The following is a 24,873-nucleotide window of genomic DNA, read 5'->3' as shown; positions in this document are numbered from 1 at the left end:
TGGGCCGAACAACAACCAAAGTTTATCGTGTGACAAGATGAGCATGTTTGCTGTCATCTTGCCATCAAAGTAGATTGACTTTCATTTGGAACCGCGGGTCGGAAAGATCAGCTCCCACGTGTTGCGCCCATAGCAACATCTGCCAACACTTATCGACAAGGACTCAACCTTCGGTAAAAGTCCCGGTCTTCAGGGGTTCCGCACGCACATCATAGAACGGCCAATGCACACAGTCAAAGGCTGAAAGGCCCGTCGTCGGATCATCGCACGCGCACTGCTAATCTAAGCGTGCACGTTTCTCCAGAAGAAGCCTGACATCGGTGAGAAACGTTGTTGACGTACCGCCGGGACGATCGTCATGGACCCTTGGTTTTTATCCGAAACGTCAGGTCCCGATGTATTTTGGCCGAGAACGCCGCCATCGCCGATACACCGCGTTAAAGCCAGGTACTGGTCTACTCAACAACAAAAGCATTGTACAGAGCACTTTAACTCGGGCGGTAAGCGACCATAGTACAAGTCTAGATCAACGGTAGCGACACTCCGAGGACATCGCAACAAGTCATTACTTTTCGGTCAACATCATAATTCGCTCTTTGCCCCCTGGGCGAGTATTTCGATGTCGGCAAGCCTTACCAGTGAAGGTAGTATTATCGGCCTTGTTCACTCATAGGGGCTGCCAAATCTGCTCTCTCTCCAGAACCGACAAAGTGACTGCCAATGGACGTCAGCTGGCGACCATCAGCACAACCACTAGATATTGCCTTTATCTCGTATTGTTTGTCCACGCCAAATCCAATGCGCAGCCCCTAGGATCGATTCTGCAAGTCCAAGGCTCGCTGTTAACATGGAACATACCAGCATTCTACCGCCAAGCCATACCGAGTCTTTGCTCACAGGAGCACGGCCGTCCTCTTGAAGCCCCTCAAATGGCTCTCTTCTCCTCTACCCTGGTCCCAGAAACCCTCATCGACTCGTTCCTCGCCCCGGATCTTCTCAATCAAGACGGACCCTTTAAATCTCCTAACACTACCGTCCTTGATAACGCCCGCCATGAGCTAGCCCACAGCGCCGTCCAAAAAGCATGGCGCATCGCCCCAATCATGACCAGCACTCGTCTGAACGTGGCCCGCCTGGTACCGCGACTAACTTCACCCCTCGGTGCAGCTCCCCTCCCCTCGCTCCCTCCTAACCACCGCTTCGGGAAGGCACTCTCGCGAGTATCCTAACGTGTAGGCTCAAACGGGATAAGCAGCGCTTCCGTAGTATCGCGGATACGAGTAAAACCGACGTCTGACTCGATGCGCCCGTTTGGCCGAGTACGTCAAAGAGGAAAAACCCACGGCGAGCCGATGGGGCCGCTATGCCACCGTCGGGCCCGAGGGATGCCGGGTCGACTGATAGACGTCCCAGACGTGCGGGCTGGGATGTCGGGCGCCCCGGATCGGGGTTTGGTAAGAGCGACGGGATGTGAAAGCTTGTGGACGAGGTAGCTCCAGACTTCTGTCTACGGCTCCATGCGATCAGCGTGCGAGTCAGGGCCATCTGTGGTATCTCTGCCTTGTGGGGTTTGGTTCACCGCAGATCACGTGCTCACGCGTCGTGATATTGTTCGCGGGCGCTGAGTTCACGCAGACGGCCATCGTGGCGTACAGCTCGGTACCATGTTGCTAACATGCATGGCTAAGTCTATTCTCTAAAAATATCCGGTGTAGTCAATAGCAGACAGGAAACAATCGCACTCGGCAACAACAACTAACTCTCTTTGACTTTTGACTCATGCGCGAGCTCATCGCCCGCGAGCTCCACGACTTCGGGGCTTATTCAACAACAACCTCGAACTCGCCAACCATCATGATGCGCTGAACAGCCCTCTTCGCGTTCCAGCCCTGGTACACAACGCCCTTACCGTCACGCCCCAAATCATTCGGGCCGCCTTTGACGCCTCCACTCGCCGTCCACGCCTGGTCGTTCAACTCGCGCAGCCTCTGCACGAAATCGTTGAACTTGCCCTCCTGATAACTGCCGCGCCACGCCTGCGGGACCTGGACATCGAATCCATCGACCACAACTTCCTCGCCGAGGGGCCTAGTGACCCACGAAATCCCGTCCTCGGGCGGTGTATCCGGGCCCAGGGGCCTCAGATCGGCGCGCTCGGTGGTGCCCTCGCCGAAGAGCGAGAACAGCGTCTGGGCCAGCGCGCTGGGCACGTGGCGCTCGTCGAACAGGTTGGGGAAGTACACGCCCAGCGGGATGCTGCCGTTGGCGGTGTAGCCGCCCCAGGGCGTGCCGGCGGCTGGGTCGCCGAAGCTGACGCCGCCGCCGACGGCGATGGCGCTGTCGGCTTTCACGCTGAGCAGTACGCGGCGGCCAGAGGCCTGGCATGTTTGCACTTCGTGGCCCAGCGCGGTGCAGTTCAGGAGCCCGGGGGCTTGGGTAGCTTGGCGGTCGTTGGAGGGCAGGCAGCCGGGGAAGGAGAACAGGGCAGGGTAGGCGGAGGGGCCGTAGAAGCGGTTCAGGATCGGGAGGGTGAGTTGGTGGACGGTGGGGTCGCGGCAGATGGAGCGGAGCGCGAGGAGACCTGGGGTTGGGTTAGCTGTGGTGGCTCGGGTGAGATACTGATGCTGTGCTGCCTCGGTATGTTCGGAGAAACGTATGAAAGAAGGAGAACGCGAGTCAAGGAAACAATGAGAACGAGAAAGAAGAGTACATGAGAAGCCGCAGCCTCGAAATCACTACAAGCGTGCATAATGTTTGTCTTGTGTATTTGACTTGATATTGAAAGCGTGCTAACGGTCGCAGCTATGTATTTCGGGTGACTGACATTCGACAAGATCTTTGCCGCAGTCTGATGGAACGACTGAACATTATGCGCGCACCAGTAGTAACTCCGAAGCAAAACGAACCCGAAGTGAGGGTAGCAACGCCATCAGATCCACTCAGTCAGTCTACTGAGGTGGGAACCTGAGAGGACGACCTGGGATCAGGGTGGGGATAGCCGGGATAGCCGGGATCGAGACCGGCAAGAAAGGTAGGGGGAGAGCCGGTGACACGACGGGGCGGAGAGTCGTGAGAGGAGCCGGCGCCGGGACAGGAACGACGGGCACGACTGGGAGAACCACGGCTGACGTGGTCGGCGCTGGTGGGAGGTCTGTAACCGAGACGGCGGCGTCTACTGCAGCGGAGAGGGAGGCAGAAGCCGCAACCGAAGCAGAAACCGCAACGGGGGCGGACGACAGAGAAGGTGCGACCAATGTCAAAGCCGGAGCAACAGGTGCGACAGACGATGAAGCTGGAGCAGACACTGAGGTCGGAACAGTCGAAGCGGAAGGCGAGGTGACCAGTGTCAGAGCAGGCACCGCGATGACGACAGTGCTAGGCGTTGGGATAGAAATGGTTGGCAGCTCAATAGCAGGGACCGTGACTGAGACACTGGTGACCGCGACAGAGACAGCAGGGAGGTCGACAGAAAGCGTGGGGAGCTCAACAGCGACAGAGGGAAGCGCAACCGAGATATCAGGGAGCCCGACCGAGAGAGTGGGAAGCTCAACGGCGACGGATGGGAGTCCGACTGAGATATCGGGGATCGCAACACCGACGGAGGGGAGCGCAACATCGACCGAGGGAAGACCGACTGAGACGGCGGGGAGCTCGACCGAGAGAGTAGGAAGCTCAACACCAACAGAAGGGACCTCAACAGAGACAGAAGGGAGCTCGACCGCGACAGTGGGCAGTGCGACCTCAACATCCGGCAGCCCAACGGAAACAGTAGGAATCTCAACAGCAACAGACGGAAGACCAACCTCAACATCAGGAATCTCAACAGAAACGGTGGGCAGCTCAACAACAGGCAGAATAGGAGAAACATCGAATGTCGGGGCAGGAACCTCAGGCAACACAACATCAGGAATATTAGGAATGCTAAGCTCACCCGGGAACTCGACAACGGGCGCATCCTCAGGAATCTCGACGCTGGGGTCGATCGGCAGTGTCACGATCGGGATCGTTGGGAACTCGGTCGGGATGGGGACCACGGGAGCGAGGGTCGCGTTGACGGGCAGCGCAGTCTCGATGGGTACGACGGGCAGCGTGACGTTCAGGGTCGGGACGTCGACGGGTAGGATGACGGGCAGGTCTGTCTCGACAGGGGGGAGGGTGACGTTGATGGGGAGGGTTGTCTCGATGGAGACCGGGGGAAGAGTGACGTTAACGGGGATAGCAGTCTCGATCGGCAGAGCCGGGAGTGTGGCGTTGATGGGCAGCGCGGTCGCGATGGGCGCGACTGAGATCTCAGCGGAAACCGATGCCTCGACGATGTCGGTGGGGAGCTGGGTGAGCAGGGGAAGGGTGACGGGGAGCGTCACGTCCGAGGCGTTGACGGTGATGGTGATGTTAGGGAACACGACATCGGGACCACCGGGGACGACGATGATGGTGCCGGCTGGGGCCTCTGCGCTGGACACGCTCGGGACACCAGTGGAGAGAATGAGGGTGGGGAGGGTCAGGGTAGGGAGCTCCAGGGTGGGGAGGATGATGGGGATCTCGACGGTGGTGTTGAGGTAGGGTCCATCGGTGGCAATGCTGGGGAGAGGAAGAGCGCTGACGGAGGGCAGCGGGAGAGCGCCGGTTCCAGGGAGGAGGGTGGGCAAGACGATATCCGTGCTGTTGGGGAACTGAGGCAGAGTGGTCTCAATGGGGAGAACGGCTGTGAGATCGCCAGTAACAATCAGAGTAGGCACAACGATAACCGTGTCGTTGGGAAACTGAGGGAGAGTGGTCTCGATGGGGAGAACGGCTGTAAGATCGCCGGTACCGATTAGCGTGGGCACAACGATCTCCGTGATGTTGGGAAACTGAGGCAAAGTGGTCTCGATGGGGAGAACGGCTGTGAGGTCGCCGGTACCGATCAGAGTAGGCACAACGATAACCGTGTCGTTGGGCACAACGATAACCGTGTCGTTGGGGAATTGAGGGAGAGTGGTCTCAATAGGAAGGACAGCGGTGAGATCGCCGGTGCCAATCAGAGTAGGCACAACAATCTCCGTGATGTTGGGGAACTCAGGGAGAGTGGTCTCGATGGGGAGAACGGCTGTGAGATCGCCGGTACCGATCAGAGAGATAGCGGCCGACGCAGTCGCGTTGGAGTAGGGCGCGCTGATGGTGTCGATCGAGATAGAAGGCAGGATAGACCCTACGACATCTGTTCCGATAGAGAGCGTGGGAAGAACAAGAGTCGGGATGACAGCGGTCACGTTGGCGAAGGGAACCTCCACGGAGAGAGTGACGGGGAGCGCAGTTCCGGCTGACGGAATGAGCAGAGTGGGCTCGATAGTGGCAGTGATGTTAATGACGCTGGTCAGTCCGGCGGTGACGTTGAGATCAGCACTGACGCCAATGGTCGCGCTGATCTCTGGGACGGAGACCTCGGTGGGAAGGATCTCAATGGCAGTCAAGCTGGCTGTAGCGTTGAGGTCAGCGCTGACACCGATGCTTGCGCTGATCTCAGGGAGCGCGATTGAAAGATCCGTGGGAACGATGATCACAATAGGGCCAGAGGGAGACGAAGGAGCAACCACGGTGACATTCTCGATAGGGAACAGGGGAGACACAGTCGGGAGCGGGAGTACGATGATCGGGCCGGTGACAATAGGCGCAGTGACGATAGGCGCAGTGACGAGAGGAGGCAGGAAGTCAGTGGGCAGCGCAACGCCGGTGGGCAGCTCAACGTCGATATCAGTAGTGTTGGTTTCAACCGGGGGTACAACAATGACAATTGGGAGGTCAGTCGACTCGGGAAGCAACTCTGTGGGGATGCTAGGCTCGCCGGTGGGGAAGAGTTCGATTGCGGTGGAGAGGTCCCCAATGGGGAGAATAGACATTATTGGGTCAGATTCGCTGATCGCGGGGAGATCTGTAGGGATGGCCACGACGGGACCGGTGGCGGTAGCGACCTCGCTAATGATGCTCTCAATAACGCTGATCACGTCGACGGGGGACTCGGAAGCGGCTGGGCCAGGAACGACGACGACGGGCGGCACATTGTAGCTACCGTCCTTGTCGTCTCCGTCTCCAATGTTAGGCGGGCTACCGTTGAAAAGCTTCCTGAAGAAGTCCTGGAAGACCTGCCATCCGTTGTAACTTTCGAGGGTGTCAATGATGGCGTCGAAGACATTCTTGGTCTCGGGGTTCTCGGGCTCCTGGCGCTCAACGACCGGGAGAGAAACCACCTGACGAGGGTCCAAGACTTTGTGAACATGGGGGTGGGGGACGGCTACTGCATTAACGAAGGTCTGCGCGAGAAAAAGCGCAACAATAAAACGAATGGCTGCTTGGGAGCGGACGGGAGACATGGTGGCTCCGGGCGCTGATAAGCGGGGTAAAGAGTGACAAGTGGTGAGAGTTTGAGACAATGAAGAGACTCTGGTCGATTTCGAAGAGTGGTATATATGTGATGCAGGTAAGGGAGTGGCGAGGCTTCATGGATGGGCAAGGGAGGAATGTGTGACCAAAACGGTCCATGCAGGCACAGTTCAAACTGGCAAACCAGAAATTGCATGACTGACGCGAGGATCGCTAAATTCTCATTGGGAGATGTCGAGGGAGGTGTTGGTGTATCGTGCGACGATTGACGCGATTTTTGCATTCCAGCGTGAAGATAGAAACATAGTGTCCGAGCATTCCACGTTCGAGACTCACGCTTGCCGCATGCCAGTGGCTATCGTGGCAGGGAATAACGAGGCAGCTGGGCTAGGAAATGGTTTAGACAGCGCTGATAGCTCTCTTAATAGTCACCTTGAGTATAGGTGAGGTCGATTGGTCGTGAAAGTAGAGTTCGGAGTCACTTACCGACAACATGCCCCTTGCGCCGGCAGACCTGCGAGGGCTTGAGTATCCGTCGATGAGGCTGTGAAACATTATCTTCAGTTAGTGTTGTATCTGTTGAGGCACCGGAGGTTGATACTCATTTCATTTGTGCTTTGAAGGACCGTTCGTGAGGGCAGCCAATGTGAGGTGCCTTGCCTGGCCAATGAGGTCTGTCATACATCCCCTCCTCAACACCAGTATGGCGGAACCAAAAGCTGCTGACAACAGGGAGAACACTATTGCCAGTGTGAATATTGTACTATCTAAACTCGAGGAACGCCGGCGTATGACCGCCAAAACTCCGAACACCATCGACCGAGCCAACTAGGTCAAATGACATAAGAACTTTTAGAGCACTTCGTCCTTCAGAGCATGACGCACCAGGCCGGATGACGGCATGCGAATGGTTAGTGTATGCCCTTGCACTCGGCATACGCCTTTTCTTCCAACATTGTCGGCCGTTTCGCGTCGCCCTCGAACCGAATAGGGAATTGGCCGGGAACTCTCTCAAGATGGAATCGATGGATCTGTTTCTCTTGATCCAGTATCTTGTAAGACTTGATTTGGTACAGCCCGTCGTACCGCAGACCACAGCTTGGGCGGTATTTGTTGGACTTCGGTAATTGGGAGGAACGCAAAACACGAATATGGTTTCGGAGCTTGGAGCTGACGACCATCGACTGCGTCGCAGCCTTGATCTCGAAGTTGCTTCCTTCAGTGCCGCTATACTCGATTGTGTCGCCATCGTCTCTATCGTGGTAACCACCACTGGAAAGTACGATACTATATGCGCCTCTTTCTTTGTCACCATAGATGCCTACACTGAAATTAGCAGATACGCTATAAAAAGAGCTAGGCGCAACATGCCTCCTTGTGGCGCGCCATGTACGCCATCACGAACAGCACAGAGCTGCGTAGGCCACCATTGGCCAATTACAGCCCCATTGTTGCCGAAAGTTTTAGGCTGCTTTGGGTACTTCTCCGTGTAAGCACGATCAAGACGGTCGCCGTTTCTGTCTTTGCCCTTGACAGTGGTGATGCCACGAAGAATGCTCGCATCAAAGTCTCTATTCATCCACCTTTCATATAAAACCCACGCGTCAGCTTTCAGGTCCCAAGGAAGAGCGGCAAGTTCATCGAATATGCGAGGCAATCCTATGTCTGTCAAGATGCGTGATGTTAACATCGTTACGTCGCTTATATTGTCGTACTTGAGCCCGACTCCGTGAATATGGTTGCGCAGTTCGTTATGCAAACTGGAACGTCCTCCTGGCCCGTATCCATAGATGGTTCGTTTGATGCTATCTTTCAGGGCATCAATGGCAGTAATCTCTGGGGGGCGTCTTTTTAGCGCTTTTTGCTTCGGGACATTGTTGTACCAGGATGGCATCGCAGGTCGGGTGGGAAAGGGATACAGTGAATGGGAAGGGCTCGTGACTGGTGAGTTCGGATCCTCAAGCATGCTAGAACCTGATGCCGATGACTCTGCTGGAGATTGACCAGAGAAAGCGAGGGGCGATGCCCTACCACTTCCGCCTTTTCTCATCTTCCTTTGCGCTGACTTAGAAATTTGACCAGTGGAACCCACTCTTTGCTGCATCCGTGAAGGAGGCCCTTCAGGACGTTTAGTGTGGTGTAGAGCTGGAATTGCTTGTGGAGCTGCAGTGTGATGTTGAGGCACTGGGCTTTTGCGAATTGCTGGCGCAGCATGGATAGGTGTGTCACTTCGATCCCAGTGCTCGGCTTCATCAATATCCATACTCTCGATTGTAGGCTCGTGTCCATCGTCAATATCCATACTCTCGATAGTAAGCTCGCCTCTCTCTGCTAAGGCCGTAGTCTGATCTTCTTTAGAAGTATGACTTCTTGAGCTTGACGGTGCGTTGTTCTTGATCTTCAACATCCAATTTTTCATTGTATCGGGGTCTTTGCCATTGAGAATAGCCTCCTCTCGAAGCTTCCTGGCGACCTCTTCTGGATGTTCTCTTGCATGTCGTATCATCTCCAGGAGACCCTTAGAGGGCGCAGCCGGAGGATGCTGTCGCGCATGCCGTATCGTATCCAAGAGGGCCTTGGAAGGCGCAGCAGGTGGTTCCATAAAGGCTGGTGGGTCAAAGTTGTCACCTTGGTCAGCTCTGGTAGGTGGTAGATTGATGCTGATGAACGATTATTTGTGGATATGTTCATGTCATGCCAGAAAGGTAGGCAGGACAGCATACAACGCTGTGGTAAGGTGAGGTGAGAGTGAGAAGTGAGATTGGATGATGAGAGTGGATAACGAGAGTAGGTGGTGAGAGCGGGGGGTGAAAGTGGGAGGTGAAAGTGGGAGGTAAAAGTGTAGTGCCTTTTAAGCTATTGCCGTTAGCTGTTGCTGTATAGTATCGCCTGCAGTGTGTTGCAAAAGCTGGGTGTCCCTTAGAGCTGCTTTGTGTAACGGTCCTGCATACTAGGTAAGTGCAAAGCAGTGCGGATTGTTGGGCGTCCGTGTCGAGTGTTCAAGTGTTGACTGTTCAAGGGTTTTGTATAATGTGTGTCGCGTTGCCAGAGCGCGCTAGTGGCGCTGCCTGTTTGCGATTGGCATATGATTGGCCAGCCAACAAACGACGTGTAATCGCGTCCAGTGCTTTTGTGAGTTCGTGCCATGTACAGCCAGATATTCGGCCAACGAAGACGATGCATGGTGGTGGGTATTGCATTGACGACAGCAGGTCGTCTGCAGAATACCTAGGACTGTTGACAGCAAATGGCTGACAATGTGCGATGCGTGGTAAGTCTCTGTGCCCCGGACGGATCGGCAGACGGTGTCTGGGAGCAGCGGTTCTTCTCGTCTTTTCAACGAGAGTCAGAGAGCAGAGCCTGCCGGGGTGCAGTACAACGCATGTCTGCTGGCGGTCTGATAGCCGGCTGGATATGGCTAGGCGATGGATCGTCGCGTGACACACCGGTGCGAGCCTTGCGAGCCGCGGTTGACTCGTATCCACTCGTCTCTGGAGCGTCACAGATAAGCCAAGCAGCACAACAACACAGCCGCATCACGATCCAAGCACGGTCGACCCCGGCCTCTGCCCCTCGGCGCGTCAGAGCGTGCCTGCCGCTGCCTCTGCCCCTCCACCACGCGCAGCCGTGCTTGCAGCGCACAACAGCCAAACATGGGCCGCAACCGGGCGACGTCGATTGCGTCGACGCGCAGTGGGGAGACGACCACACAGGTAGGCACGGGCGTGGAATAGACCTACACGCACGCAATGTGTCGACGCAGCGGCCGCTGACTGGGCGCAGGAGCTGGGCAGCATGTACGACTACCTGGCGAAGACGGTGCTGCTGGGCCCCAGCGGCGCAGGAAAGTCGGTGCCCTCCCCCCACGGCGTCGCAGCGCTGACCCCGCCAGATCGTGCGTGCTGCACCGCTTCGTGCGCGACGAGTGGCGCGTGCTCTCGTCGCAGACCATCGGCGTCGAGTTCTCGAGCAAGATCGTGCACATTGCCGACCGCAAGTCGGCGTCGCTGTCGAACCGCAAGCGCATCAAGCTGCAGCTGTGGGACACGGCGGGCACCGAGCGCTTCCGCTCCGTCAGCCGCTCCTACTACCGCGGCGCCGCCGGCGCCATCCTCGTGTACGACGTCAGCAGCTGGCGCAGCTTCGAGCAGCTGCAGACCTTCTTGAACGATGCGCGCGCCCTGGCTGGCCCGGACATCACCATCATTCTGGCGGGGAACAAGAGCGACGTCGTCGACGGCTTCGCCCCGCCGCCGGGCGCCGGCTACAGCTACGCCAGCACCCCGAGCTCCGACTACGGGCTGCCCCCGCCGACGCCCTCGAGCCAGTCATCGCTGCACCTGAGCCTCAACAACCACTACACCGTCGCCCCGGACGGACGCGAGGTGTCGCAGGAAGCCGCCTCGCGCTGGGCCAGCGCCAACGGGATACCCGTCGCCGTCGAGGTCTCGGCCCTCAATGGCGAGAACGTCGAGGAGCTGTTCAACCGGCTGGCGCGCATGATCCTGACCAAGATCGAGCTGGGCGAAATCGACCCCGACGATCCGCAGAGCGGCATACAGTACGGCGACCTGGGCTGGGATGACGGCGCCAGCAGCATTGTCAGCGGCCACCCTGGCGGGTCAGTGCGTTGGAGGGGGGGCAAGAAGAAGCCGCGGACAGAATGGGAAGAGGTCTTCAGGTTAAGCGGCGGGACAAGAAGAGGCGGGTGCTGTTGACCTGGACGAGTCGAGCAGGTCGACAAATGGGCTTGCTTTGGTACATTTCTGTAGTGATGCTGTTCCTTGTGCATATATGAGCGAGCGACTTCTCTTTCCTAGTCCAGTAATGTATATTCCGTCAGTCCAACATTTGCCCCTGCGCACCTCTGACTTCGCAGAGCCTCAACAACGCTGTCACATGTCAGGCGTTGACCGTCTAACCGTAACAGGTCTAGCACAATCGATAAGCCTGCCGTCCGTCATCCGCCGCAACCAAGAAATGCGCCTGCCAAAAGAAAGCCAAGGGACACGCGACACAACAGCATCCGCGTCGACGATGCTCACCTTGAAAGGTGCGTGTTGGTGACCTGCGTTATTGTAGGTTTCTCGGATCTTTACAAGCTCCGACATCCCGTGAAACGGCAGATGCCTCGGCGATCCAGATCTGACGCCACCCGGCGTCTATGTCACCGGCCAACTTTTCGCGGGTGTCGCGTGCCTCGGACTGGTTCCTGGCCCTAGTGCCCACGATAGGGCGATAGGTTTGTGACTTGCGTCATGTACATGTCTTCTATTTGTCCAGACTCTGCTCTTCTCGTTCTTCGCCGCTCTCCTTAATTCTCTTCTTGTCTGTCCTGCTGTTAGCGACCGGATACCCGTAGACTTTCCCAACTCCAACACCAACACTATCAAGCTGTCGCTCACACGAGTCTTCCAATCGCTTCGCTCCGCCATACCGGCCTCTCTGCAACCCAAGGGCGTGAATCCTGCAGCGCTGGCAAATATGTCGTGGCTCAAAAGCATCAACCCAACACCCGCTTTCCCAGCGTACACCGGACCGCACAAAGTCGGGTCAATAGACATAGAGATCCCAACGAGCGAACTCGAGAATCCCAGCGACGATGCGCCGCCCGCAGATATACCTACAGTAGCATTCAGGGTGTTTTACCCATGCAGACAGGACAGCGAGCAGAAGGCCGTGAGGTGGATACCGAGCCCACAGCGAGAATACGTTGCTGCGTATGCTCGATTCTTGGGGGCGAACAGCGCGTTTGCAAGCGTCTTCTCGTATGTCATTGAAGAGCACAGCAAAATGAGACCATGACAACTAACGCGGTGATCAGTCTATTCCCTCAATTACTTCAATTCACATCGATACCCGTGCATTCGAACGCCGACATTCTTGAACCCAACACAAAATCGAAACGATGGCCAGTCATGATGTTTTCTCACGGCCTGGGTGGCTCGCGCAATGCGTACTCCCACATCTGTGGCTCGTTGGCTAGCCACGGCATTGTCGTTGTCGCCCCAGACCACCGTGACGGCAGCTCACCGATCAACTTCATCCACACCCCAGACTTGAAAGAAAAGATTAAGCGCACGGAATACAGGCGCATCGACCACAAGCCCTCGACCGACGTGTACAACGCCCGCGACGAACAACTCCGAATTCGCCTCTGGGAAATGGGCCTCATCCACGACGCCCTGCTGAAGATCGACACGCGCCAGCGCCTCAAGAACGTCGCCGAAGACGCCACAAAAGCCGGCGGGAAAGATATGCTCACCATGTTCTCGCACCTCCTCGCCGTCCACGAACCTGGCTCCATCAGCTTCGCCGGCCACTCCTTCGGCGCCGCCACCACCGTCCAGCTCGTAAAATCCGTCTACTACCCCCCCACCGACGCGCCCTCCACCTACAAACCGCTCTTCACCCCCCGCGCCTCCTCAGCCCTGAAAGCCCAAATCACGCCCCAAAACCCCGTAATCCTGCTCGACCTCTGGACGCTCCCGCTCCAATCCCCCGCCACGGCCTGGCTGCGCTCCCAGCCCATGCCCTCCTACGCCTCGCCCCGCGGCGGCGCCAACCTCCTCGCCATCCTGAGCGAAGGCTTCTACAAATGGGCCTCCAACACGCAAGAAACGAAACGCACAATCGCGCGCCCCGCGTCCGCACCCAGCCTCCCGGGCCCGCACATCTTCTACCCCGTGGCCAGCGCGCACCTCTCGCAGAGCGACTTCGGCGTGCTGTTCCCCTGGGCCACGGCGAAGGTGTTCGGCGCCCGCGAGCCGGCGCGCGTGCTGCGCCTGAATGCGCGCGCGGTGCTGCAGTTGCTCAGGGATAGTGGGTGCGAGGTTGCGAGCACGAGTGTCGCGGATTTGGAGTTCGAGGGCGTGGAGAGCGGGAAGGAGATTTGCAATGATGATGCGATTTTGAGCACGCGCGAGGGAAGGGTTAAGGGGTGGGTGTGTATTGGGGAGGGGGCGGATGCGGGGGATGGGGCGAAGGTGGGGATGGGGCCGGGCGAGGCGGTGCTGCAGAGTGAGGCGTTTGGGCAGACTGTTGAGGGGAAGTGAGTGAGGGTATTTTGCTTCGGTGTTTAGCATAGCGGGAGTTTGGGCCTATAGATAGATACACGGTGATTCCGACTGTGCGGTTGCATTTGCACAGCGAGAAGGCAAATAGCATCGTTCCAAGAAACGAGAGCGTTCGAAGTGCGTCTGCCAAATCTCATGTATACACTCAAACGTCTAGATACAGATAACCCCTTACAATCGTGATACTCCTTCCCAGTACCCTCAAACGCTGATATGCCTCAATAACGCCAGTCATGCAACCCTCCCGCTCCCTCTCCCTCAGAGCCCCGCACCACCGCCAGCCCAAAACATGTTGTCTGGCTGAAGCCCCAGATCCGGCTGGACCGGCACATCAGGCGCCGCCGGAGCCGCAGGCGCCAACCCGTTTGCCTGCAGATGCTGCAACTGCTGCCGCTGCCGCTCTTCCTCCTGCCTTCTCTGCCTTTGCGCGCGGTAGTACAGCAAGAACGCCAGGGCGCCGCTGAGCGCCAGAATGACAAGCGACTCGAGGATATCGGAGTCGACGTCGTCGGCGTAGTAACCGTCGCCGCCGTCGATGTGGTCGTCGTAGTCATCCGGTTCGTAGTCGTCCCAGCCGGCAAGCTCGGCTTCGAGGAAGGCGCTGAGCCACTCGGAGAGCGAGAAGTCTTTCTTGACCGCTAGGGGGTTGTTAGTCGCACAGTCATACGGTAGTAGGTAGCGGAAGACTTACTAGGTTCGTTCTGGATGGACTTGATCTTGCCGTTGGTGATAGTGTTCCACCAGCTGCGGAACCGCAGCTTGTACAGCGCCAGGAGGACTGGCAGATGGGCTTCGCGAGGGTTGGTTTCTAACGCTAGATCATAGTGTCGCTTTGCAAGGTGGAAGTCCTGGTCGACGCCGATGCCATTCTCGTGCATCCAGCCCAAGTTCCACATCGATTGTGCGCTGCGTAGTGTTTCGGCCGCCGCTTGATAGCAAGCTGCTGCCTTCTCGTGGTCGGGAGAAGTGCCAAGACCTTGGAGATAGTAGTCGCCCATCTTGACCATGGAGTCGACATTTTTCTGTTCGGCAGAGCGTGTCCAGTAGATCAACGCAAGTACGGCATCACTGGCTAGGCTGGTCTTCTTCTGTATGAACGGGATGAGCGAACCAAGGGTAAACCTGGGCTTGACTTGATCGAGCAAGTATGCCACATTAGCTTGACCAGTTTCAAATCCTTGCTCCGCAGCCATCATGTACCGGACAAGCGCAGTCTCGAGATCTCCGTTAGCGTAAGCTTTATTCGCCTCTGGGAAAGATGTCGAGATAACCTCGGCCTTTTCTGCCACGATCTTGTAGTAAGCGGAAGCAACGTGACATGACTTCTCGCGTCCTACACCCTCATGTGCGAGCTCGGCCAGGTAATAGTAAGCCTCGAGATGGCCGTGTCGTGCTGCCAATTCGAAGTACTTCATCGCGGTAGCAATGTCGCCCTGATCAAGGAAGAGAGCACCGAGCCGGACCTGGGCCACTGCCAGATCGTCATCTGCAGCAGCGCCAAACAACTCGGCAGCTTTGACGGGGTTCTTCGGCACACCGAGTCCTTTAAGGTACATAAGACCCATTGAGTACTGTGACAGAGCATCGCCATGCTCAATGCCACGCCTGAACCAAGTTTTGGCGATGTCGAAGCTCTGAGGCATGCCTTCTCCACGAAGGAACATGCGGCCCAAGAATCCAGCTGCCTTCGCCGCCAATTTCTGGGTGAGCGGAGATACGTTCTGCTTTGTCTTGCCGTTCTTATCCCAATACATGCGAGCGAGCTCCAAGAATCGTTTCTTTGCGGCCGGTAGATCCCGTTTCGATGTCTTGGCTCCGTCGTAGTTTATTTTGGCCAGGTTGAAGCTTGCTCTCGCATCGCCTTTCCTAGCTTGGAGATCCATATATTCCACCACATCATCCAGGGAGGAATAGGCATCCGAGTGTACACTGGCCGTTTTGGCGTTTGCTCCTGAGCTGCTCACGCTTGCACCCTCGCCGTAGACACCGCCTTCATCGTCGGCGATCCTGAACCCCTCCCGTTGCATCGAATGTCCGCCAGGTGGTCCGGACCGCATATATGCGATTGCTTTCTTGGCGACTTCTCGGTAGAAGTGCACCGCCTCGTCGCAGTTTCGCGGTGTCGCTATCCCGGAAGAGTGGCGGTACGCAATGGTCATCTCTGATCTCACATCGCCGCCCTCCGCTGCAAGAGTGTAATACAGCATCGCCCTCGCCTGATCTTGCGCCACCGCGCCACCGATGCCAGTGGCGTACATGAAGCCGACCATGTGCTGCGCTGATGCGTTTCCATCGAGCGTCGCGAGTTCGTGGTATCGGCGGAAAGCTTCGGAGTAATTACGTGGATGCGAGTAGTTGCCATAGAAGTTCATCTCGGCAAGTGTGAAGATCGCATCTGCGTCCTTCTGCGCGGCGGCGTCTTTCAGCAGCTTTACAGCTTTCAACAAAGGCTGACTGAGCTTCTTGGGCTGCGGATCGGTCGTGAATGATTCTGGTTCGGCGGGTCCGTTCATGAAAAGTAGAAAGAAGAGCTCCTTTGCATAGTATGCGCCCGCTCCTACAATCCCGGCATTCTTGTCGAAATCATACCAGGGCGTGGCCGCAGGTTTCACCTCGTGGAGCAGAGAAGTTGCCTCTTGGAACGCAACATGTCCCTTGCCATAGCTGTCCCCCTCTTCTGTGGTGCCATGCGCTGTTGCCGAAGGAGCCGAGTTCCTGCCCAGTGGTTTCTGCTGCGCGCGTGCATCATCGCTGCCGCCGTGTTGCGCTGTGGTGAAGGAAAGGAATGTCGATAGTATGACTACGGTACTACACGTCAGTCAGGATGCTATCATGGTGCTCAGGGTGCGTGCTTACCAAAGATGAGCGGCAGAAGCCGCTGTCTTGGTGGCCTCATCTTGCGGTTTGAAGGGACTGGATTTGCGATATGGTGGAAATGATCATTGCGACATTTCACCGGTGCAAACACAAGCAGAAACGCTCACTACGGGTGTCGTGGTGAGATTGTTTGCTTGAGGCCAGCTTTCCACTGACAAGGTGCCCGACCGCGAATGCCGCTAAATGGAGCTCAACGGCCAATCACCAGCTACGTCACTGCAACAGACGTCTGCGCTCCAGCATATCGGTATAGCCTATGTTCACGCAGCTGTGCATGGTGTGCATCCATCAACTCTTTCATTATTGATCGATATATCAAACATTGCAATTAGAAATACGGCATCTGGGAGTGCTCACGGTCGTCAAATCTCGGTGACCTCCTGCCGCATTTGTCATCGTAGCGCCTCGTAACTTCGTCATCATAACGAACCTCTTCACGGCACGCGACATATTCCCAACGACGCGCCTTGGGGTTGCCAATTGATATCCTTTCCTCTTCATTTGGCTGTCCACGATGCCACTGTCGCGGGACCAATACTATCGGAGCGTCCGAGAGCGGACTCCTCTCCTCCGCCGCATCACCGAGATTGCTGAAGAGCCTACAGCTGTAATTCGCGGTTCCATCTCGAGTGCAATTGAGGGCCTTCGACATGATGAAGAAGCACCAATCTCGAAGACTCGAGGGGGCTTTATCATAGGATCTATTGGACTGCTCATCTTTCTACAAGGTACTGCACTTCCGAGTACACATGTTTCTCAACCCAAGTGGTTTAGGCTGCCATGCGACTTTACCGCATCCGAGACAATCCGACTGACGACCGAACCTAGCTACAAACATTTCGATCTTGACTACGACGCAATCCGCAATTGCTGCAGACCTAGATGCATTTGATAGAGTAACATGGCTTACTTCGTCCTACCTGATCGCAATGTCGTCTCTTGCGCCCTTAATGGGGCGTTTGTCGCAGATCTTTAGCCCGAGACTTTGCATGTTCTTCTCGACTGTCTTAATTGCTGTGGGAACACTCATCGTCGCTACATCGAATACGTTCGAGATGTTCATCATCGGCCGTGTCATCTCCGGAGCAGGTGCCAGTGGTATTTTCATTGTTGCTAGCATCATCACCATCCAAATGACTAGTCCAGAGCGCCGTGGACTATTCATTGGGCTCGGCAACACGGGCATGACTGCAGGTGTATCTCTTGGGGCTGTTATTGCAGGAGCGCTGGAATCTAAAATTGGATGGGTAAGTAGTCTGCCCATCTTTGTCCACGCATACTAACATGTCCAGAAACCACTGTTTGGAGCCCAGTCTCCGCTTTGTTTTCTCGCTGGCATGGGACTTCTTTTGGCAATTCCAGAGAACTATACCTCGAAGGGTAATTCTTACGTCCAGCTCTCCTTGAGACAGAAACTTGCGCGGATCGACTACTCTGGGGCCTTACTACTGATCGGCACCATCGTTCTGTTCCTCCTTGGTCTCTCTGGCCCGAAGATTCTTCCACAGCCGCTCATTCTCTCTGCACTCGCACTTCCCTTGTTTGTCCTTAATGAGGCATACATCGCGAAGGACCCGGTCATTCCTGTTACAGTGATGAAATCGCGTGGAACGCTTCTTACGTGTCTAGCCACTGTAGGCTCTATGATGGCGAGATGGGCAGTTCTCTTTTACACGCCTGTGTTTGCTCTCGCCGTCCGTAGTTGGGCTCCTGCCGCTGCTGGATCGATCCTTATTCCTACCAACACTGGCTTCGCGGCTGGTGGTATCCTTGCTGGGGTGTTTCATATCAAACGCGAAGGAAGCTTCTATGCGCACGGCGTCATCTCCATGGCACTGTGGCCCCTCACCATGGTCGCTATCGCTCTCATCTCTACACCAACGAGCTCTATGGCATTGTACATGCTCCTGGTGTTTCTCAACGGCCTCGTTACCGGGGCTGCGCTCAACTACACTCTTGTGCACCTCTTGCACTTGACGCTGCCCGAGCTTCATCCGATTACCATATCCCTTCTCGCAACGTTCCGTGGCTTTGCTGGTAGCTTTGGCTCAGCGATTGGAGGCGGGCTCTTCGGGCGTGTTTTGCATCGTTCGCTCGTGGATGGCTTCGAGGATGCAGGATTGAAACACCGTGGTGAACTGGTGAGAAAGTTACAAGGCAGCCCTGCTCTTGTGGGTCAGCTTGAAGGCGTCGAGAAGACAATTGCTGTTGGTGCGTATCAAGACGCCATCAAGGCCCTTTTCTACGCCGCCACAGGACTGGCTATTGTCGTGACGCTAGTCCAAGCTTGCACGGGATGGAATTCGCCGGTGCCAAAGACCGAGCTGGATCCTGAGGAGACTATCGCTGGCGAGGAGGGAATTGTCGGGGGATCTTGAGCAACAGCTGCATGCAAAAGAGGTGCAAATTGATACTCTCACAACAAGCAACTCTCACAACAAGCACAATTGTGTATCACTCATATACCCTGCATACGCCTGCCAGGTCCCCAAGGTCTCATAATCCATATTTCGCGGACAGCACAACGTCTTTTGCGCCCCAGAACCCATTAATAGTCTGCAGAGTTACACCGTCGTGCAGGTAGCCGTGAGCTTGACCGTTTTCTTGTCTCTACCCGGGGCCGGGCCAATCAGTGTCGATTGTCTTTCTCACTTTCACATTCATCATCACTTGCACTGTCTATTTCGATCCGGGATGGCGTGGTTTTCTCGCCCCAGGCCTGTGCACGGTTGTTGCTGCTCGCGTTTGCCTTCTATTTAGTTCTTCTGTTGAGCTCCTTCCGTCAAACTCACACCCCACTCCCCGCCTCGCCCTCAACTCGACCAGCAATACCTGGGCGTCGCTCGCATTGCATAACCAGTGGGCCCTCTGCTGTTATCTCTGTACTGCAGTGCCTTCCAGTACTCTCACCTGTAAGTGCATCTCGAGCTTCACTGTCACGTTGTCTTCCTGGTTCATCCGTCTCCCAACCTACTCTAGCCCACAAATAAGAGCGAAAACTTTTGTTTGTTAGCAAGCAACTGCAAGCCATCTTGAGAAGCTTTAAGACATCTCATACCGAGACGCGACACTCTCCCCACTCACCTCACCTTCAACAGCCACCTTTACGTGCAGAGGTTTGCTAACTCTTCCCAGCAACCATGGGTCGCGGTCAAGTGCTGAACCTGCAGCCAGGCATGGCGTCAAATCCATACAAGAGCATGAAGGCGCCAGTTCCGCAGAAGACTCTGTGTGAGCTCTGTGACCGCACCATCAACACTCGGGATTGGCCTGTACACAAAAACTCTAAGGCTCACCGTGCCTTTGAGCAAGCGGAGAAGGACAAGGAAAACGCTCAGAATGGCAACAACGGCGCCGGTGGCTGGGGTGGTGAGGCCACGGGCTTCACGCCTGACGGTGGCTTCGACCTTCCTTCCGCCGACTCTGGCAACGGCGGCTGGGGTGCCTCTGGCGATGCTGACAACACTTTCAACTCCTCAGGCTACAGCAAGACGACGGGTGGCGGTGGCGGCGACCGCGCCTGCTTTGGCTGCGGCGAAGTTGGTCACACTAAGCGCGACTGTCCCAAGGGCGGAGCTTCTGGAGACCGAGCCTGCTTCGGCTGCGGCGAGGTCGGCCACACCAAGCGCGACTGTCCCAAAGGTGGTGCTTCTGGAGATCGTGCCTGCTTCGGCTGTGGTGAGGTCGGACACACAAAGCGCGATTGCCCCAACGCCGGCTCAGGCGGAGGCGGTCAGGCTTGCTTCAACTGCGGCGTAGAGGGGTACGTTGTCACGCTGAGAGTGACAGAAACATGCTGACAGGACTTAGACATCGCAAGATCGACTGCACCGAGCCTCTCAAGCCCCGTGCTGGCGGTGGTGGGGGCGGTCGTGCCTGCTTCAACTGTCTCGCACCGGGCCACAACGCCTCTGACTGTCCCGAACCTCGCGTCGACCGATGCCGCAACTGCGATGCTGAAGGCCACCTTAGCCGCGAATGCCCTAAGCCTAAGGACTGGAGCCGCGTCAAGTGCAAGAACTGCTCTAACTACGGCCACGGCGAGAAGAGATGCCCCGAGCCCATTGGTGGTACTGACGGCGGTGCTGCTGGAGGCTGGGATGCTCCGGACATGTCTGGTGCTGCTGCCGGTGGCTGGGACAACGCAGGTGCAGACTCTACCGCTGCTACGGGAGGTTGGGGCGACGACAATGCTGGTGCAGCTGCGTCTGGCGACTGGGCTGATCAGTTCTAAGCGGCTACGGTCCTCCACCACACCTGACAGCCTCACGGCTAGTCCTACTTGCTCGTCACCATTGCAAGCACGCACACAAAAAAAGCACGACGACTACGAGGAAGGTTGAGGAACAGGTACCTCATACCTATCGGGCGCTCATACTCATGCAATGTTGTTGGCCTTGAGTCAACGCTCTCAGAGCTGGTCATGTAAACTAGGTAAACCGAGATAACAGATTGTTGGATCCCATACACGGTCTCTTGCTTGTGACGTTTGCAGCCTCTCTCTGACGTGATGGCCTCAGTGGGATGTCTAGCTAGGTCGACTGTGCATCAAGTGTGCATGGTGTCAGGTCTATTTCAGAGGGCCAAAAGGCGTGTGAGTGGGATGGGATGTAACGAGGCTTTGTAGGACGAAACGTCGGGGCAAAAGTGTCGCGCACAGTCCGCCACACTTGCCAGATCAGGGAATGCACGATGCGTGGGGTTGGCAGTCAGGCGAGCGATTGGGTGGCGTCAGGCGGACCGCATCGGTGACCTTGTGCCTGAGACGGCAAAGCCAAACAACGAATGCCATACAACGACAGCGCATTTGCAGCGTCTGCATAACAGACCCCGCTCGGGCGGCGTACCAAGGACCCCAAGGGCGATGGTGGCATTGTTTCCTGTTGCGCCCTTGCCGGCGCGACGAGGACTCGACGCAGTGGAGCATGGACGGCCAGTGGTTCCGCTGGATTCACATGCACGGCAGCGGGCTGGCGGCGGGCGGGCGGTCATTGGGCGCATGCATTACAACGCACTCGCACAGTGTTGACAGCGAAGAGGGCTACCCACGGCAGTGCAGCAGTGCGACAGACGCTCACAGTGCAGCGTCGCAGCGTCGCCGCGTCGAGTCGTCTCAAGCGAGGGCTGCGCGACGCTGATACGCCGCCGCTTTGGGCGGACCAGGGTTGGCAGCGCATGGTAGACCCTGGTCTAGAAGTGGCAGTCGCGAGCATCGTTGACAAAGTGTGGGTTGTCCCTGGGCTAAATTGGAGGTTGGCGGTGAGCTGCGGGCTGCTATATCCCGTCGTGGCGCCCTGGCTGTTGGGCGTCTCAAACGGATTCCTTTTGCTGCCCGTCTTTGTCCAACGACGCAGTCATCCATACCGTGCGTCCTGCTGCGGCTGTGTGCAGGCAACCCCGAGCGTCTGCTAGTCACGACGTTGGCCCTCCCCGACCGCAATCTCCCAGCAAAACCGGGGCCTCCTGCAGCCTCGCCGAGCCGGCATACCTCGCCCTCTCCTGCAAAGCGCTTCTCCGAACCGGCGGCCCTCAGAAACTTGCATTTGGCCTCTGTGACCGCACCCGCACTCGGCAGCACGGTCAGCTGGCGCATTTCACGAGCGTCTGACTAGCGAGAGCCGAGCAGCGGCGCAGTTTGACCGTCACGCCGCTGTAGTCAGCCACCCGCTGCAGAAGGTGCGAGACAGCACACCGCGCAGCGCCTGCGTCCCTCCCGCAAACACGCCCACGCTGCGACACCGAAGCCCGTCTGCGACCCTCGGCCACCCGCGCACCTCTGCACACCGCGCGCTGCCGCTCCCGTCGCTCTCCTCTCTCCTGCCTCGAGGCACCGCCACCAGCCACCCGCCACGACTATGCACCGCAAAAACCCCATCTCCGTGCTGGTCTACAGCCAGCTCTTCCCCTCGCCCTCGCCCACCGACCCGCCCTCCTTCTCCGCACATCTCTCCAAGAACCTGGTCGGCGAAGTCCGCATCGAAACCGCCAACTTCTACGGCTCGCTCGACACCATCGAGGCGCGGTATCCCGGCCTCAACTACGCCCATGGGCCGCACCGGAAACGCCTCGGCCGCTTCCCGCACCACCGCCGCCTCTTCGACGCCTTCGACCGCCTCGGCCTGACGGAGAGCGAGATTCAGGGGTTCTGCAGATGGGAGGGCACGCTCTGGGCGCGCGAGCGGTACGAGCGCGACGAGGGCGTCAAGGTTGTCGACACAACGGGCATGGAGATTGGCGAGTGGGTCGACAACCGACACAGCCGCCTCGCCAGCCGGAAAGGCATCAACGTCAAGACCGACATCGAGGTCGAGATCGAGCGCGTGCCGTCCATGGCCGAGGGCGCCGGCGAGCCCCGCCGGCCGCGCGACCGGGACACGGAGATGGCAGACACGGAGAGCGAGAGCGAGGACGACGCCCACGACGAGCTCGACGCCAGCGTCGGCTTCGAGCTCAACGCGCGTCTGCTGCACGCCGCCGCGCTGCGCGACCAGGGCGCCAACGTCCCCATGGACCCCGAGTGGGAAGCGTACCTGAAGGAGGCGCAGGAGCGGGGCGAGCTGAACATCGACGCCACGCGCGAGGCCCTCCGCACCATGGCCGACCAGCTCGTGCAGATGGGGCAGCAGGCCGCTGCCGCTGCCGCCGCGCCCGCCGACGCCGCTCAGCCAGAACAGGCGTTCCAACACCCCGCTGCGCCGGCTTAGGCGGCCTTTGTGCCGCCAACGGACGCCCTGGAAGTGTCGTGGTATGAGCCGGCGGACGCGGAGCTCGCGGACCTCCCCGCCCTCATACCGCTGGGGCTCGAGACAGGGCCCTTGTAGGCTTCATTTCCGTCCGTTGGCGGCAGTCGTTGTTTGCTTGTTATTCATTTCCGGGCTGGGTTTACGATGCACTGCATGGCGTTTCTGCACATAGAGGCGTTTTTGGAATGGTAGGTGCGTATGATGTTGGATACCCCAGGTTTTAGTCTTGGGCGGGTAATGTGGGCACGGCATTGCATGTATATAGAGACGGGCGCTCGGGCTCGACGGGTTTAAGTTGGGTTGATTGGGTTGGGGGATTCGGTTGGCTGACCAAGTCACGGATGCGTGGCTGGTATATAGTCATAATCGAGCATGTACTTTGTGGCTTGTCGTTTCGGCATTACATCGTGCTGTCTAGTTGTGGTTGTGGTATGCTGTGATGCCAGCTGGGGAGTTGGTGCGCACTGGGGATGCTACTGACCACCTCCCTACGCACCTCCTCGCTCTCAAGTCCTGACCCGCATCTCCATCCCCCTCACAACCGCCTCCCCGTGCCCCCAAACCCAAACCCGCCTGCGCCCCTCTTCGTCCCCCGTGTCGTCCGCCCGCTGCCCTCCTGATCGATATCCATCGCGTCCTCATCCCCATACCCACCCCTCATCTCCGGCGCCCTCTTCCCCTTATCCTCGCCACTCTGCACCTCAACCGCGCGCTCCTTCTTGCGCCTTAGCTTCTCGCGCTGCACAGCCCCCGCCTTGACAGCGTCGACCTGGGCCTCCAGCGCGCCCAGCGCGGCGTCGCACCGCGCGCTCCACGCGGCCAGCGTGTCCTGCAAGCCCGGCAGCGTGCCCGGCGCTAGATCGCGCAGCGGCGCCACAGAGGTCACGGCTACGCGCGAGTGCGCTGGGTCCAGCGTCGCGGTTAGCAGGCCCGCGTAGATGGCGGTTGTGAGGAGTTGCTCGAGGGCGCGCGGGGAGGGCAGGTCCAGGGCGGAGAGGAGGTGGGTGTAGGTCAGCGAGGCGTGGGCGTGGGACAGCGGGAGGAGGGACAGGAGGAGCAGTTTCTGGTGCTGTTGGGCGGAGAGCTTGGGGAGCTCGGGGTGCGCTGCGGGGGGTTAGTTGGTTGGGTGGTGAGATGGGCGCGGGGGTTGTGAGGGGGCGTACCCTTGTAGTCGGCCCAGGTGCCCCAGGCGAAGATCTCGAGCAGCGTCAGGTAGGGCGCGTGGTCGGGCGAGGCGCGCAGGGCCTGGATGTTGGGCGTCTGCAGCAGCTCGGCGAAGACGAACGTGTGCGGGGCGCTGGTGGCCTGCACGACGAGGTCGGACGCGGCGCGCGGCGAGGTTGCGGACTTGCTGAGGGCGAGGAAGGGCTCGAGCGCGTTGAGGGCCTTGGTCTGCTCCATGGTTGCGGGGGCAGCGTGCAGCGGCGGGGTCGGATTGCTGACAGCCGCACGTCGTCGAGCGCGCGGTGGTGATGGCGTAGCTTCGTACTGCGTAGGCAGCTATGGCGCTTGGTAGTGGAGGGCGTTGCCCCACCCGCGCCGCGCAGCCCCACGATTCCTCGCGCTAGCCCGGCCGCTGCGATTCGCCGCGCTGCCGTCTTTGTGCGGTCGCCGCCGCTGTTCCTGGCCCCGAGGCCTGCCGTGCCAGGCGAAGATCATGTTTCACGCGCAGCGAGGCTATCCGGAACATGAAACGTGCTCGTGGGCGGTGCGCGAGACATGGCCGGACGACAGGCGTGCGCTGCAGACTGCCCGCTGCGGGCGACGCTCAGCATGGCTGTTGTCAAAGACCATCCAAAGACCATCTAGGCGTGGCA

General features: G+C 58.0%; 9 protein-coding genes across 9 annotated transcripts; 6 read left to right on the top strand and 3 right to left on the bottom strand.

Annotated features, from left to right (window-relative positions):
* Window positions 1-358: 358 nt before the first annotated feature.
* On the top strand, window positions 359-1,229 carry C7974DRAFT_372827 (uncharacterized protein; the record flags this gene model as incomplete). Its single annotated transcript, XM_046140080.1, has 2 exons — window positions 359-447; window positions 701-1,229. 2 exons carry the CDS (start codon window positions 359-361, stop codon window positions 1,227-1,229), a joined length of 618 nt encoding a protein of 205 aa, XP_046001974.1.
* Window positions 1,230-4,941: 3,712 nt separating this feature from the next.
* On the top strand, window positions 4,942-6,431 carry C7974DRAFT_386518 (uncharacterized protein). The gene has a single exon (XM_046141071.1). The coding sequence runs from the start codon at window positions 5,158-5,160 to the stop codon at window positions 6,043-6,045; it is 888 nt and encodes a 295-aa protein (XP_046001973.1). The 5' UTR covers window positions 4,942-5,157; the 3' UTR covers window positions 6,046-6,431.
* A 662-nt stretch (window positions 6,432-7,093) lies between these two features.
* C7974DRAFT_113910 (uncharacterized protein) lies at window positions 7,094-9,284 on the bottom strand. Its single transcript, XM_046135042.1, has 2 exons — window positions 7,732-9,284; window positions 7,094-7,681 (listed from the first exon to the last, which is right to left on the bottom strand). Exons 1-2 carry the CDS (start codon window positions 8,960-8,962, stop codon window positions 7,272-7,274), a joined length of 1,641 nt encoding a protein of 546 aa, XP_046001972.1. The 5' UTR covers window positions 8,963-9,284; the 3' UTR covers window positions 7,094-7,271.
* A 573-nt stretch (window positions 9,285-9,857) lies between these two features.
* Window positions 9,858-11,207, top strand: C7974DRAFT_386515 (P-loop containing nucleoside triphosphate hydrolase protein). Its single transcript, XM_046141070.1, has 2 exons — window positions 9,858-10,208; window positions 10,253-11,207. Exons 1-2 carry the CDS (start codon window positions 10,156-10,158, stop codon window positions 11,076-11,078), a joined length of 879 nt encoding a protein of 292 aa, XP_046001971.1. The 5' UTR covers window positions 9,858-10,155; the 3' UTR covers window positions 11,079-11,207.
* A 254-nt stretch (window positions 11,208-11,461) lies between these two features.
* Window positions 11,462-13,745, top strand: C7974DRAFT_113788 (platelet-activating factor acetylhydrolase). The gene is made up of 2 exons (XM_046135041.1): window positions 11,462-12,128; window positions 12,185-13,745. The coding sequence occupies exons 1-2, from the start codon at window positions 11,845-11,847 to the stop codon at window positions 13,413-13,415; spliced, it is 1,515 nt and encodes a 504-aa protein (XP_046001970.1). The 5' UTR covers window positions 11,462-11,844; the 3' UTR covers window positions 13,416-13,745.
* C7974DRAFT_386509 (uncharacterized protein) lies at window positions 13,666-16,595 on the bottom strand. The gene is made up of 3 exons (XM_046141069.1): window positions 16,293-16,595; window positions 14,128-16,236; window positions 13,666-14,074 (listed from the first exon to the last, which is right to left on the bottom strand). The coding sequence occupies exons 1-3, from the start codon at window positions 16,330-16,332 to the stop codon at window positions 13,695-13,697; spliced, it is 2,529 nt and encodes an 842-aa protein (XP_046001969.1). The 5' UTR covers window positions 16,333-16,595; the 3' UTR covers window positions 13,666-13,694.
* C7974DRAFT_113671 (major facilitator superfamily domain-containing protein) lies at window positions 16,581-18,961 on the top strand. The gene is made up of 3 exons (XM_046135040.1): window positions 16,581-17,041; window positions 17,142-17,560; window positions 17,606-18,961. The coding sequence occupies exons 1-3, from the start codon at window positions 16,828-16,830 to the stop codon at window positions 18,689-18,691; spliced, it is 1,719 nt and encodes a 572-aa protein (XP_046001968.1). The 5' UTR covers window positions 16,581-16,827; the 3' UTR covers window positions 18,692-18,961.
* A 3,207-nt stretch (window positions 18,962-22,168) lies between these two features.
* Window positions 22,169-23,435, top strand: C7974DRAFT_328746 (uncharacterized protein; the record flags this gene model as incomplete). Its single annotated transcript, XM_046139039.1, has 2 exons — window positions 22,169-22,633; window positions 22,664-23,435. The coding sequence occupies 2 exons, from the start codon at window positions 22,169-22,171 to the stop codon at window positions 23,015-23,017; spliced, it is 819 nt and encodes a 272-aa protein (XP_046001967.1). The 3' UTR covers window positions 23,018-23,435.
* Window positions 23,436-23,437: 2 nt separating this feature from the next.
* On the bottom strand, window positions 23,438-24,558 carry C7974DRAFT_352028 (uncharacterized protein). Its single transcript, XM_046139501.1, has 2 exons — window positions 24,220-24,558; window positions 23,438-24,160 (listed from the first exon to the last, which is right to left on the bottom strand). The coding sequence occupies exons 1-2, from the start codon at window positions 24,455-24,457 to the stop codon at window positions 23,592-23,594; spliced, it is 807 nt and encodes a 268-aa protein (XP_046001966.1). The 5' UTR covers window positions 24,458-24,558; the 3' UTR covers window positions 23,438-23,591.
* Between the last annotated feature and the right edge of the window lie 315 nt (window positions 24,559-24,873).

The sequence above is a fragment of the Boeremia exigua genome (genome assembly GCF_020726555.1).
Source record: "Boeremia exigua strain MPI-SDFR-AT-0100 chromosome Unknown C7974scaffold_2, whole genome shotgun sequence".
Classification (NCBI taxonomy): domain Eukaryota; kingdom Fungi; phylum Ascomycota; class Dothideomycetes; order Pleosporales; family Didymellaceae; genus Boeremia; species Boeremia exigua.
The sequence above is the reverse complement of the archived record's forward strand: the minus strand, read 5'-3'. Positions and strand labels throughout refer to the sequence as shown.